General features: G+C 39.1%; 1 protein-coding gene and 1 long non-coding RNA gene across 3 annotated transcripts in view; one reads left to right on the plus strand and one right to left on the minus strand.

The window, feature by feature from the left end:
- Positions 1–13,585, plus strand: part of olf413 — a 131,042-nt gene that overhangs the window by 86,861 nt on the left and 30,596 nt on the right. Inside the window, exons 1-2 of one of the 2 annotated variants that reach the window (XM_064689557.1) lie at positions 383–1,927; positions 2,012–2,167. In XM_064689557.1, coding sequence (XP_064545627.1) covers positions 1,877–1,927; positions 2,012–2,167 — 207 coding nt within the window. In that variant the 5' untranslated portion in view covers positions 383–1,876. Of the gene's footprint in view, positions 1–382; positions 1,928–2,011; positions 2,168–13,585 lie in introns of those variants that run through there. The other variant, XM_064689556.1, reaches the window with a different exon arrangement.
- Positions 1–13,585, minus strand: part of LOC135433481 (uncharacterized) — a 37,635-nt gene that overhangs the window by 22,852 nt on the left and 1,198 nt on the right. The gene's annotated exons all lie outside the window — the stretch shown is intronic.

Here is a 13,585-nt window from a genome sequence, read left to right on the forward strand (position 1 = left end):
TGGCTGTGGCATAATTGTAACATTTCAATAATAGATAAATTTCTAATATGAATAATTTACAATTGAGGGCCAGAGCCTGTCCTTAAGCCTTTTAAATGATAACTTCATCTGTGCAGCCACAACCTTTATTCCAATATTGCAGAATTGGCAGCAGCACATTCAATTACTGCCACATAAGCCCTGAAAGCCACACACATGCACACACAATGTGCACAACCAAAGAAGCTCGAAATCGTAAATGCAATAAAAACTGAACTAACTCTGTATTGAACCAGAGTTGCGCATATAACATATATGTGAGTGTAACTGCATTAAGAGCTGAAAAACTTTGATATCAGTCAAACAAATGACAAACGACAACAAATAATTAAATCAATAAAAATTTGAAATATCTACATAGAAAACTACTCAAAAATTCCATCAGCTTCAATTACCAGGGCTCTGCTGGCAGGGTAACAGTGGCTGGGGCAGGAGCGGTGCCAGTGGCAGGGGCACTTTCGACTTTTGCAACATCATCAAAAAATTGTTGCCATACCAAAAACAACACAAGTGCTCCTGCCGCATGCTGGCAAGGATGTGCCATGAGCATGCCAAACACTACGCCCATTTGCAGTCAACTGCCAATATGCGAGGCAGCCGCCCAACAACAATCACGGAGCATGCCCCAAAGCCTCCCCCTCTCCCTCCCCCTGCCCGCAAGCATAGCTCTCACTCGAAAAAAAATACGACTACCAAATATTTTCAACAGTGGCCTGTAAGAATACATACATGCATATGTACATATTTTTAAGAGTATGTATGTATGTATGCATAAGAATTTACATCGCCCACACACCAGCACACACACAATTCAACTCAAACTCATCTGGCGTCTGTGTCGAGCCCTGGCCAACATGTGCATGAGAATCGAACAAGTCAAGAGTGTAGAAAAAAAATATTCAGTATGTTTGTTCTTCTTTTTTCCACTCAAGAAAGGGGTTTGTGTCCACATAGGAGGAGCAACTACTCAAATTCAACGTGGTGAAGCTGTCAAAACATAGTGATATATAGTAGAGAGAGAGAGGGAGAGTGAAAAAGAGAGAGGAAGCAATAGAGGGAGAGACAGAGAGGAAGAAAGGCAAAAAAGAAACATAAGATCGTCTCGGAACAATTTTGGGAATATAAACTAATTTGAAAAAAATAATCGAAGTAAGAAAAAAAAAATAATAATATCAAGTGTTATCGACTATAAGATAGCCTGTTATAAAAGAAAGCGCTGGGAAATACAAAATTATTACTTTTAAAAAGAATTCAAGAAGAGGGAGAATAAAAGGGACAGAATCAAAACTCAAGATCGTCTTGGAGAGTTATCCCATATATACGATTTCCATAAGTCTAAACAAGAACCGTAAAATTTTATTTCAAGAAAGAGTTCAAGAGTTAAATATTGAGAGGGACAGAAAGAAGCCATAAGTTCGTCTTGGAAAAGTTTTAAAAATTTAGAAAATTTGCGAAGTAAAAGAGGACAATTGATAATGATTTAAGTACAATATACCAGGTTAAAGGAGACGCCATATGAAATATATTTCATATATACATATTTACTTATGTATTTCATTTAAAAAATCTAGAAAAATCCCGAATCATCATATAAATATTTAGAAATGCGGAAATACATAGAAAGTCATAGCTTGCATTTGCAGAACTCTATTCTACCCGTTCAGTGCGCTCTTAATGAATGCAGGGTATAATGAGGCAGAAAAAAACGCAACGCACAGATGCTGCGTAAAAGTTATGCACACAAGTTGGGGATTTTCAAAGTGCCTGCGGTTGGGAGCGAACTGCGAAAAAGCGAGCAACAACGGTCGCAGAATTTCAGTGTATTTTGTTAAATGACATGGAATATGCGCCCGAAGCGTGTGCTGGGCGCGGAGCCTGTCGCACAAAAGTATGCTGCAAATTAAATATTTTCGTAAATTTTTCATTCAAACCACAAACCACACTCAATTTTCTTTCTGCTTTCTGCTTGCAGGATCGACACGTCACACGCAATGGCGACACTGAGCCCGTCGTGGATCCCTCCCAGGATTACATGCTGATGCTGGGCTACGAGAATGCCACCCACACCGTGCTGCGCTTTCGCCGCAAGTTGGACACATGCGATGCCAGCCATGACATCGCCATAACGGTAAGCACCGTCGACGTTTAATAGATATATTGGCCAAAGTTTGTGCCAAGTGAAATTTATGCACTCACTTGCGCCACGCTTGACTATTGACTCTATCTCTCCCTCAAAGCGAGTGTGTGTGCGTGTGTGTGCGTGTGAGTGTGTGCGCCGTCATAATTTATGTTAATAAAAAGTTTCTTATGTCTTGAGTCTTGGGCTGATGATATAAGCGCTGCCATCAAAATACTAAAGTGATTTCCGGGAGGAGTAAACAGCGGCACGTACTTACCCCCAACTTGCCAGCGGGCATAAATACTTTGATGGGATGGAGCTGGCAAATAACTACAAAAGACGACTAACATGAGTTGTACACGAGTTGGGCCAATATCTTTAGGCAAATATCACAAGTTGTGTGTCCACAGAGCCAGGGGTGCGACTTCAAGGGGGGCCTGATGTAAAAAGCGGAAATTATTAGAAAGAATATGTTATTGTGAAAATATTTGTGTGCGGATGTATTGATCGATATACGAGATACCTACTTTTGCTTGTGGATAAATTGACCGATAAGTGAGATACTGAAAATTTCTTTTATCGATTAAAAATCTTCGATTATTGTAATTGTATCACTGTGATATATTTTACATATCTGTGATTATTTAGTAAATGAATGCTAATATGAAAAGCAAGCACGAAGAAGAATATTGGCAATGTAAAATTCATCGATATGTGAAATACACACACTCTTTCCTCTATCGATAACCATTTCTCGATCAGTAATTGAAAAACACATGACAGAGAGTATAACAATCGATCCAAAGTTATCAAAAGTTATCGATTACGATTAAACAATCGAAATGCATTGTTTTAACAGCTAGTTAAAATAATTGAGCAAAAGCAAACAACGCATTCTGTTCGTCACTTAGCAAATGTTTATACAGTATCATTTCGATAGAATCCTCTATATCGACAGCCACTGTCAATTGGCCCGACTAAAGCTCTACTCCGTGACTTCTTTCAGCATCATCCTGAAGAAAATGTCATAGTGATAAAAGTTTTATCACGTAAAACTTACGCGTAAATCTTTAAGAAAACTTTCTGGTTAACTTAAGCAAACAAACGGCACCACGCACAAGCACAAATACTCAGCAGACGCACACACACACACGCAGACACACGGACAGACAGACAGACGGACAAACAGACGGACAGAGGGACAGACAGACAGTCCTGGCGACATAGACGCGCGACAAGGCCCGCTCCTAAAACCACATAACATCTACATATATTAAGATATACTTAGATGTGGTGCCAAGCAAAACAAACGAAAATAGCAAGGAAAAAAGAAAATTATGCACCGTTGCGTGTGTTTGTTGTGTGTGTGTGTGTTGGTTGGCTGTGTGTAGACACATTGGGTTATTGCTGTATCTAAACGGTTTTTCCGACTTGTCTTTGGCTTGCCAGATTGGGCTGACCATTTTATTTGTCTGGCGTATTAATTGGGTTTTGTCGCGTCATCAACAGCCTTTGGCTGGGAGTATTTTGGGGCCCCAAATCTTTACTAAATCGCCAGACAAATTAGTTCGCAATGTGCTAGTTCTCGATGGTTGTTGTTCTTGTTGTTTTTCTTTCTTTCTATAAGAAGTTGTTGCTGTATTTGTTGTTATTTCGTAATTTTTGAAACACAATGCAAAGTTTTAATGAATTTTTGTTGCTGGCTGGCCTTTCACTAAGCTTAAGTTTGCACAAAGTTGGAAATTCGGTTGTTACTTTTGCTTCCCTTTGCATTTGTGCTTTATTTCACTTTACTTTATTTCCGTTCGTTTACTTTGAGTTGTGCTTTACCCATCTATGCAAATTTTCCAGTCAAGGTATTTTGCATCTTTGTTCATTCGCGCGTCTAATATTTTCTGCAACACCCACAAAAGAAAAAAGTTGGGTGCACTTATACCCTGTACGCAGGCGAAGCGAGTCTTATGGCTTATCACGTAGATGACTCGAAAAATGTAAGTCCGAGAATTTCAAGCTGCGACTTAAGGAACTATTGATATTTGGGGTCTATATGCCATCTATCTCTAAGAATTTCGCAATATACGAAGAAATATTTCAGGATTCAATAGGATCGATTCAAATAACATGCAACTAATTAACTCGTTTGCACTTCGTGTACAGGGTATAAACACTAAAAAACTTTAAGCTACCCAAACAGGGCGAAGGGCGCAAGGGGTCACAACCATTTGGCAAATTAAGCCCCATTTGTTGTGCGTGTTTGTAGCGTCGGGGCAGAGTCAGCTAGCTAGGGGTAGTTAAATTAATAATGTATTGTGTGCAGAGCGGTTGCAGGTGCGCCCCACAGTTGACGAGCGTTGGTTTTGTGGAGGGGTCTTGAGGTCGGTCAAGAGGTGCATAATTTGCGTTGCACTTAAAAATTTATTAATTGTTTGGATTTTACCTACGCTTAATGAGCGGCAATTGTGCAAATTAAATAAAATAGAAGAACTAAGCGAATGCAAATGGGTAGGAAAGCAAATAATTTGTATGGCAAGCAAAAACAAAATGAAATCAATCAGGAAATTGGCGACAAAAAGTTCAGTTTGAGTGCTTTAGTATTAAATGAGAGGCACAAAGATACTTAAGCTATTTGAAAAAACAAAAAAGTATACAATAAGGGTGAGATTAAGTTAAGTTCATAGCCTTATTAATAATAAGAATAGAAAACAGCTTATAGCTCATGTTGAGGCTATGAAAATCTCAGTTCAGCTAGTAAAATTCAGTAAAAACATATACAGTATTATATGATAATAGAATTACGCAAACAATTTTCTTTTTTTTAGTTTTCGCTTTGAGTTATAAAATCCAAATCCGCTTTTTGCTTCTGCACATTCGATTATTCAGGCTCTTCAGCAAATATTTTCTCCAGCTTATCCCATTTTCAGTATAACAGCATTTTTTTTTTCAATTTTTCAATCAAAGTTTTTGCACAAACAAAAAATAACTAAATAAAAAGAATATTAATATGCTTATCGCATTTTCCATGCCACTTCAAAGTGCACTGAAGCCAACCATATGGTTTTAACCTAAGCCGCTCAAGTGGCATAATCAACCCCCCGACCAAAATCCACCCTTTTGGCAGCCCCTTGGGCTCGTTCAATTTTATATTAGATAACCAAATTAACCCAAAAATAAACAATATGAAAACAAAAAAAAAAGAGGAAAAATCAAATGAAAACGAAAAGGAAAACTAAAAGCCGCCTGCATTTTCAATAAACCTACAGCAAGGAGCCAAACAACATTTCCAGCTGTTTAGGCGCATAATGAAATGCCCATTTAAATAACACGCTACCGGGAATTCAGCAGAAGAGAAAGAAAAAAAACAACAGTAAAAGAACAGGCTTCAAACTTTCAAAGGTCATAAAAAATTACGTTTCAGTGGCTCAGTCAATCAGTCGATCGGCCTTTCAAGTTGCCAATGTTCAATTAAGCGTGCAGAAAGCAGCGTCAATAAATTTTATTTTCTTATTTCTTGTGAACGTCGGGCAACCCCTCGAACTTGGCTCGAACTCGACCCAAGCATATGTGGCGCATAACCCAAAAGTTCAAAGTTTGCCATATGCATGCATATATATATATGTATGTGGTTATATAAATAAATACACTGTAAAACGTGTATGTGTGTGTGTTTGTTTATTTTTATAATTAAATGCAAAAGGCGAGCAACCCTTTAAGCCATAAATAAAAATAGAAAAAAACCGCCAGCCAGCTAAATAAAACACCGCAAAATGTCAACCGCAATTCGTACAAAAAAAAAAATATATATATATATTTAGATAGAATATGTATGTATAACGGGCATTTGTAACCGCCAGACGACGAGAAATATCAATCGATGTGGGTTCATTTGTGTGTAATGAACATTAATGAAGCGCAAAGAGCGTGACTAATAACAAAATTACCAATTGGCCAAAAAGAGTCGTGCGAGAGGGTGACTCTGCAGTCGGCGACAGTTGGTCAACCCTCGACTCGGTCCCGTTCTCTTTAACCAAATAAAATGGCCAAAAGTGGAAAATATTGCAGACAGCCCGATGGAGAATCGAAGTCACATTATAATAAAATGCGCATAAACCATAAATGCCATTAAGTGCGTCATTTCAATTTGATTCTTGCGTTCAGATTTCGCGGCCTTCCCAAATGTAACCGCCCACTTTATGTGGCGGGGCGTGCAGGCCATTTACCAAGTTTGTCAGACGCCATTTGACGGAAGCACTTTACATAGGAATACCACAAAGTGAGAGAGAGAGAGAGAGAGAGAGAGAGAGAGAGAGAGAGAGAGAGAGATGTGAATGTTAAATACGGCAGACAGACAGAGAGACTGAGAGCAGAAGTGGGAAATGGTTATATCTTGATGATGGTCTCCTCTCTCCCGGACTATTTCAATTTAAACAATCTTTTCCGTTTATTTCAAGCTGTGATTACTATGAATTTTCTCGTTTTTTTTCTAGTATATCTTTGCATGCCATTTATCTTCAACTTTGAGCGAAACGAGAGTAGACAAAGAAGAATCCCATTATTAGTATTATTATTTATCAATTATGTCCTTAGATGCAGACATGACGATATCTTTACACCTGGTACATAAAACTGAATCTTCGTCGTTCAGAATTTGAATTGATAGCCAAACATTAAATTTATACTCCTCTGTTTTGCTGATTAATGCTCAAAAACTTCTGTGCTATTGTTTATAAATTTCATTGAATTTATATTTTAAACAAAAGACACAGTTCCCTTCGATTAATTAAAATCTTTTGGATTTTAATTGCCATCCAGAGCTAATCATTAAAATCTCTATAGTCCTTCGCCTTTAAATTGAGCCAATCGTAAAACGCAAAACGACAACTTGACGAGCTACATAAAATTGTCATTAAGTAGCTCGAGTGATTTTCATCAATCTATTAATTTATTCCTTTATGCGGCGATCTGCAAATCGGGCGTCATGGAAAACTTTTTGAGTGCCTTCTCAATAAATGGGGAAAATGTCCTTTTTCATTAAAATTAATGTTCGGGCGACTTCGCAACGAAACTTTGATTTATGCAAATAATTAAGTAATTACAATTAATGCATTAATGCGGACAGTTTGTTCATGACTTTCATGTTATTATTTGCTTGAGCTAAACTCAAATTGAAATTGCAAAATTACAAAAACAAAGCAAAACAAAACAACAACAACAACAGCCAGAAGAAAGAAGAACTAATTTTAAATGCAAATTTTCTCTAAGCATGGCAAATTACAATACACACACGTACGACATTCTGTAGCCCGTAAGTGACAATTAACACTAATTGTCATTAGAATAATTTCATATTGTTCTACACTGTTTTTTGTTATTGTTGTTCGACCCGTTGGTGTTGTAGTAATTGTTTAAACTTGCCACAACATTTCGCTGTCTGGCAATTTAAAATGCAAAAATGTTGCACAACAAGGGAAAAACAAGTAAAAATGCTCCAATCAAGTGTGCTCGACTAGATGATACCCTTTTCACAGGCCTTAAGTCGAGATTGATGCGCTAATATGTACAAAATTGCAGTAGGGACTCGTTCGACAATATTTAAGCTTGTTTCTTGCTTCGGCTTGTTTGTTTTTTCTCAAACTCTTCTCAATCGTTTTTTATGTGTGCTGGGTATAAGTAGGAAGAGGAGTACATGTTTGCCGTGTAAACTAAAGCTGGAGAGTTTGGGCACTTCGAAAAAATATTGCTATAAAATAGTTTATAGTTGATGGCAGGCAGCCTGCGCGCCTCGAGTTTGGGGCATGCGGCTCTGTAATGGAATTATGCAGTCTGCTTGCCACACACATGCTGCTACAATTTTTGCTATGTGTTTATTATTTTAACACGAAACTTGCACTGCAAAGTGGTGCTGGGTTCGTGGCGTCTCCATGTGAGTGGTGCTCGGTGCCTGCTTCACTTGTAAACAGTAATTTTGCCCATTAATGGGCCTTCGGGTCTGAGTCTGGGTCCGGGTCCGGGTCCGGGTCCTGGCCCGGGAACCCATAATAACTTTCAACACACTCACATTCCGCACGCACACATTTGCAAACTCTGTAATTGTTATTGTTGTTGTTACAGTTGTTGTAGTTTGGCATTGCAAGCTGGCAAAACAAAAAGGCAACAAGTCAAGTCGACAGTAATTTTCAACACTTACAAGAGGGTCGACCCCCATAGCTATAGCAATGCCCGCAATAAGTGTCACGAATTCCCAAAAACCTTTTCTCCTCCAGTTTGGTTCGATTTGAAATCACGTGCTAGTTCGATGGGATAAGTGAACGTGTGAAGAAAAATATCACCATGCTTATATGTTGGGAATATACTTAGTTCGTTTATATTTTCTTTCAAGCAAAAATACAAATATTTCGATTTAAGTATGCAGAAAGTAAGACGAAATGGATTAAGGGAATGACCGCAACTCCTTATTTCTTGCTTTGACTTTTGTGCAAAATGGTGCCATAAACATGAACACAAACACTCACACACACTCACACACACACACATAACATATATGGTCACACACATATGTGTGCAGTTTGTCACGACATAAGCTCGAAACGTACAGCGGAAGGGGAGAGGGGGTTGAATGAGTATTAAGGCGGAATTCGCGTCACAGCAAAACGCAAAAACCAAACCAAAGCACTGACTTTTATAATGAATTATTAGTGGGGAGCTGGTGGGGAGCTGGCGGAGAGCTGGGCAGCGGTGCAAAGGGCCGAGCGGAAGGGGAAATGATGGCTAGCGGTTGCTTGTGTGGTGTTTGTGGATCTTGTGGTCTCCCCGTGGCACTTAAAAATTTAATAGCGCTGCAACAAAAAAAAACAAAAAAAACTCTTCCAAACGAACATAAAAGTATGCAACAGAATTTAACTTAAATTGATTTAAATTTAGCTTTTAAAATCCAGAGTTTGTTGAGTCAAGTGAGCGACAAAATAAAAATAAATAAAGCACAATTCTTCGGGTTGCCGAAGATAATATACCCTTTATATAGCTAAAGCAGACAGCTATACAATTTCAGGCCAATTGTTTCCATATTAGCTCTATGAAAACAATATCTTGGGGAAAAGAAGCAAGACATATATACATCAGGTATATATGTGCATATAACGACATCACCAGGATGTATATATATATGGATCACATTTAATATAAAGAATGTCTATAGCTATATCCTATATATATTCATGACTATATTCACACGGCTGCTAATCAATGAATAGTCTCTGCGTTAGAAGATTCTTTTGCTAAGCGTTACATATTTCGTAACAAAATCATAATACATTTTGCAGAATATTGCATAGAAAATGCTTTTAACTTTCGACTGAAAAAATAACTAAAAATATAGCTGCAGTCCCCCAAACTGCTGCAAGTAAATGACATTTAGGCAGGCCGAAAGCCAAGCAAAGGTGTAGCTACAGCTAGATTTAGGTCCTTCAAGTCCTTGAAGCTCATTTCAACTGCAGTCAGCAAGTTGCGCTAGTTTTGTAAAGCGCTTCGTTACTTAGGGGAATTGCCAACAATTTAAATTACTAAATTGCAGCCAGAGTAAATAGCATACAAAGAATTAATGATTGAATGAAGCAGTAATTCGAGATTGCAGCTTTTATTTGGACCTGAGACTGCAAGGAACCGCATGCGATTCGACTTGAGCCTTACCTTTACAAATCAAACTGCCCTCAAATATTGCAGCAGTGTTTCTTTTTTCTATTGCCAAGCTAGAGACCTTTTAAGCATGAAGCTTGTTGCCTAATTCATATTCATTTATTGTGTTGTGCTTTTGCCTCGCCACTAAGAGCTATCCCAACTATCTGCATAGCACAGTTTTTCTCTATGCAACCCGTTTTCCTATTGCCAGCTTTGCTGTAGAGTTCAAGCAAACTGGCATATCCGTTGCTTTATTACATTTCGTTTAGTTTTTGGCCAACTGACCACTTTTTTGCGGTTACTTTGTGTGTGTGCCCCCCACTCCCAATCTCTCTGTGTGTGTGTGTGTGTGTGTCTTAGTTGCTTAGCTGCTCGGGTTTTGTGGTTTATTTGGTTACTGGCGCGGCATGAAAACTATATAAAAATGAAAAAAAAAAAAACAAAATGCAAAATAAAATACAAAAAAAGACGACTACGAAATGAATTTAATAAACGAGTTAGCTTTTTGTGGACGAACCAGGCCGTGGGTGGGGGTTGGGCGCACACTGCACCATTTAACCATAAATAATAAAATAAAATAACTACAGGTTAGCAACAATGCGCACACTTTATGCCAGAGTCTGACCCCATAGTTTTTATAAACAAATTGGTTTTACAGCTCTGCTCGGTGGGGCAAAAATGTTACCGTATGATGTTTGCGGTTTTCCCTTCCATTTTATTATTATTTAATTATTTTGTATTTGCAACTGGCGTTGCCGAACAGCAGGAGCTGGCTGCCAGGGCTTAATTACATTCGCTCGAAAGACGTACAAATTTTAGACTTGATTCTCCTGGCCTGTTGCATTTGACATGCACGTTAAAACGTTGAATGGCTAATCCAGCTGGCAAGCTCGACTGGTTATATATTGCCTTGGCTGCAACAACAACTGCTAAAACACTCAACTAACTGAAAAATGGCCAAAATTGCAACCGCGCCCAGCCGCAGTATTCAGCAAAAACCGACTCCTGCCGCTCTTGACTCATGGTTGGCTCTCACTGGTTGCTTTTGTTTGTCATTGCATTACTTTGGCTGTTAAATCCCACGCAGAGCTTTGTATTGCAGCCCTTTTGCGCCACCCGCTCGCTCTTCTCTGCTCCACCAATATTTGTCGCTTTAGGGCATTAAAACAAACGTTTCTCGTTGCGTTTAGCTTTGGTGTTGCCTGAGTCTGGGATTTTTTTTTTGTTTTGGTTTTGTTTTTGTTTTTTTGCCTAGCGCACGTTTCACATGCACTTCAAGTGCCCACAACAGGAGCTGCAACGGCAACAACAACACACTCCACACATTGAGCAAACTTTACGCGCAAAACGCGAAAATCACAGCCCGAAAGTGAAGCGCAACAAGAGGAAATTGCTAAATCCCAGCCAAGCCGAAGCACAAATGCCCTGAAGGCAAAATTTCCATATGAGCAAAAATATATGGGGAAATGCATTTGTGTGAAATTGAAAATTGCAAACTTCTCTTTACATTAGAAACTACTTATATGGCCTAAAAACACTCGCAGCAGTGTTGTAAAATGTTACACTTTTTATTGTATGCCAATCAAAGGCATTTCTTTGTTGAATGTTTATTTAAAATTTTCAAATATTTTTTACCATTGATAAAACTACATTTAAGGACTTAAGAAACGATCGGCTGATGCAATTTTGTTAGTTTTCTGTTTGCCACAATCCTTAGTCCTGCTATCAAGTGTTGTGAAATACTAAACGTTTTGTTGTTTAAATGGGATTAATTTCATGCACTAATTTTGTATTCAGTGCAGACAATAAATTGGACTAGCTATAGTATTGCTTGTATCGTCAATTGATATGTGACATAAGCAACTATAAAGCGTTGTTCAACACTAATCACCGCATATTACAAGTTTCTGTGCAATTTGACTTGTTGGAACTTGACTCCTTAATAATCCTCATCTAGTACGTACCCAATTCAAAGTACGCACAATTCGTCAAATGTGTATTATCCAGCGCTCGTATAGAGCATTATAAGCTCTGACCATTTCGATTGCCTGTTACTGTGGAGCTCATGCGAATCTCTGCCAGTTTATACAAGAGGAGGCTGCGCTTTGCCGCGCCGCACCGTGCAACTCGCAACTTGCAACTCACAACTCATGTGTAAAAGGGGACAATGCAGGTTTTAGCTTTAATAAAGCGACTATGCGAGCCGTTGCCAGACCCACAGGCAGACGCACACACACACGCACACACACGCACACACGCGCACACCCACACAATAGCATCATGGACATCATAGCGAGTCGCAGAACCCAACAGCGACCACTTTTTGGGTCCGGACTACACATGCTCCAGCTCTGGTGCGGCGTTTGCCTGTTTTGGTTTGGTTGTGTACTTGATTTTTGGGCAAAGCGGCAAATAACATTTTTGTTTGGCTTTGACGTTGTTGCAATTGCAACGGTTATTCCATTTGCTTGACAAATATACGATGACGAGAACGATGGCCATGGCAATGGAAGCAGAAGTGGAAGTGGCACGGAACGTTTAGTCCCTGGCCGAACCTGTACCAGCTTCAGAGTTTGTTCGGGAGTTCAAACTTTTAGCGGGAATTATGCGCATTTTTGTTTGGTTGGCAGCGACGCAAGTGGCGACTGGCGACTGGCGAGTGAGAGAAACGCTTAAATCCAACTGCAATGGCTGGGTTAATGGCCATGTGAGTGTTTCTGTCTGCATGTGTGTGAGTGTTCGTGTGTGTGGGATGTGGCACTGCCAAAGGCTTTCAAGCAGCATGCAATATACATTCTGTTGCATACTTTTTTGGGCTCTCAAACTTCAAAGCAATCGACAGAAAAGCCACTCACCAAGCGCTCAAAATAAACGCCCAAAGCCATATTAATAGCTTAAGATGTTAATAAAAACAATTCGTTGAGTTAAAAAACGTTGAAAACAAAAACTAAAGCTAAAGATAAATGTAGAAATATGATGGAAAAACCTGCATTTAATGGGGCAAATTTTAATAGCTATCAAATTCGTTGCTTAAACGTAGCCACACTCACAAGAGAAGATAGTTAAACCTCAACTGAAATTTGAAATAATAAGCACACCCGTCAGCTTGTTAAAATCGTCTTATTTAATTTAATCCTATTCAACACAGTGGCAACAATAATAACAACACCTGTTTAGAAAATTTGGAGAAAATTTAATTAGATTGCTGCGTTTAAGTGCAGAAGCAAAAGCTGCCACACTTGTCATAAATAAATTCAATTAATGTCAATTCCGACTAGAGCACAAAGCACACAATGCCACACCACACACACACACACGCACACGCACGCACAACACACAGCATTAGTTAAAATGACTCAATTGAATGCAACAAAAATCATTAAGCCACTTAGGAGCCCACAACAGAATGAAAGCTAAATGGGACACAGACCAAGCGATTAGTCTGAGAATTTTGGCACATGAGCCTGTCGTGTGTTTCAGACTCATGTGTGCGTGTGTGCTTCTGTGTGCTTGTGTGTGTGTGTGTGTGGAGCCTGCTGGTTGCATATAAAAAGCCTATCAACAAAGCCTGCTGCTGCTGACTGCTGCAATCAGAGCGACTGACACGGCAATTAGAGCACAACAAAAACTCAACATCAGGTATCGAGGGGCTGTCGAGGGGAAAAAGCGCCAGTTGCCGGGGTAAACAGGTTAGAGGAGCCGTGTGGGCGTGGCATGACCAATCTGCCACTTTGCATATTAGTTATTGAAATCAGC

Source organism: Drosophila montana, unplaced genomic scaffold, assembly GCF_035044405.1.
Source record: "Drosophila montana isolate Dmon_TW-CO22-7 unplaced genomic scaffold, ASM3504440v1 contig_3218_1, whole genome shotgun sequence".
Taxonomy (NCBI): Eukaryota; Metazoa; Arthropoda; class Insecta; order Diptera; family Drosophilidae; genus Drosophila; species Drosophila montana.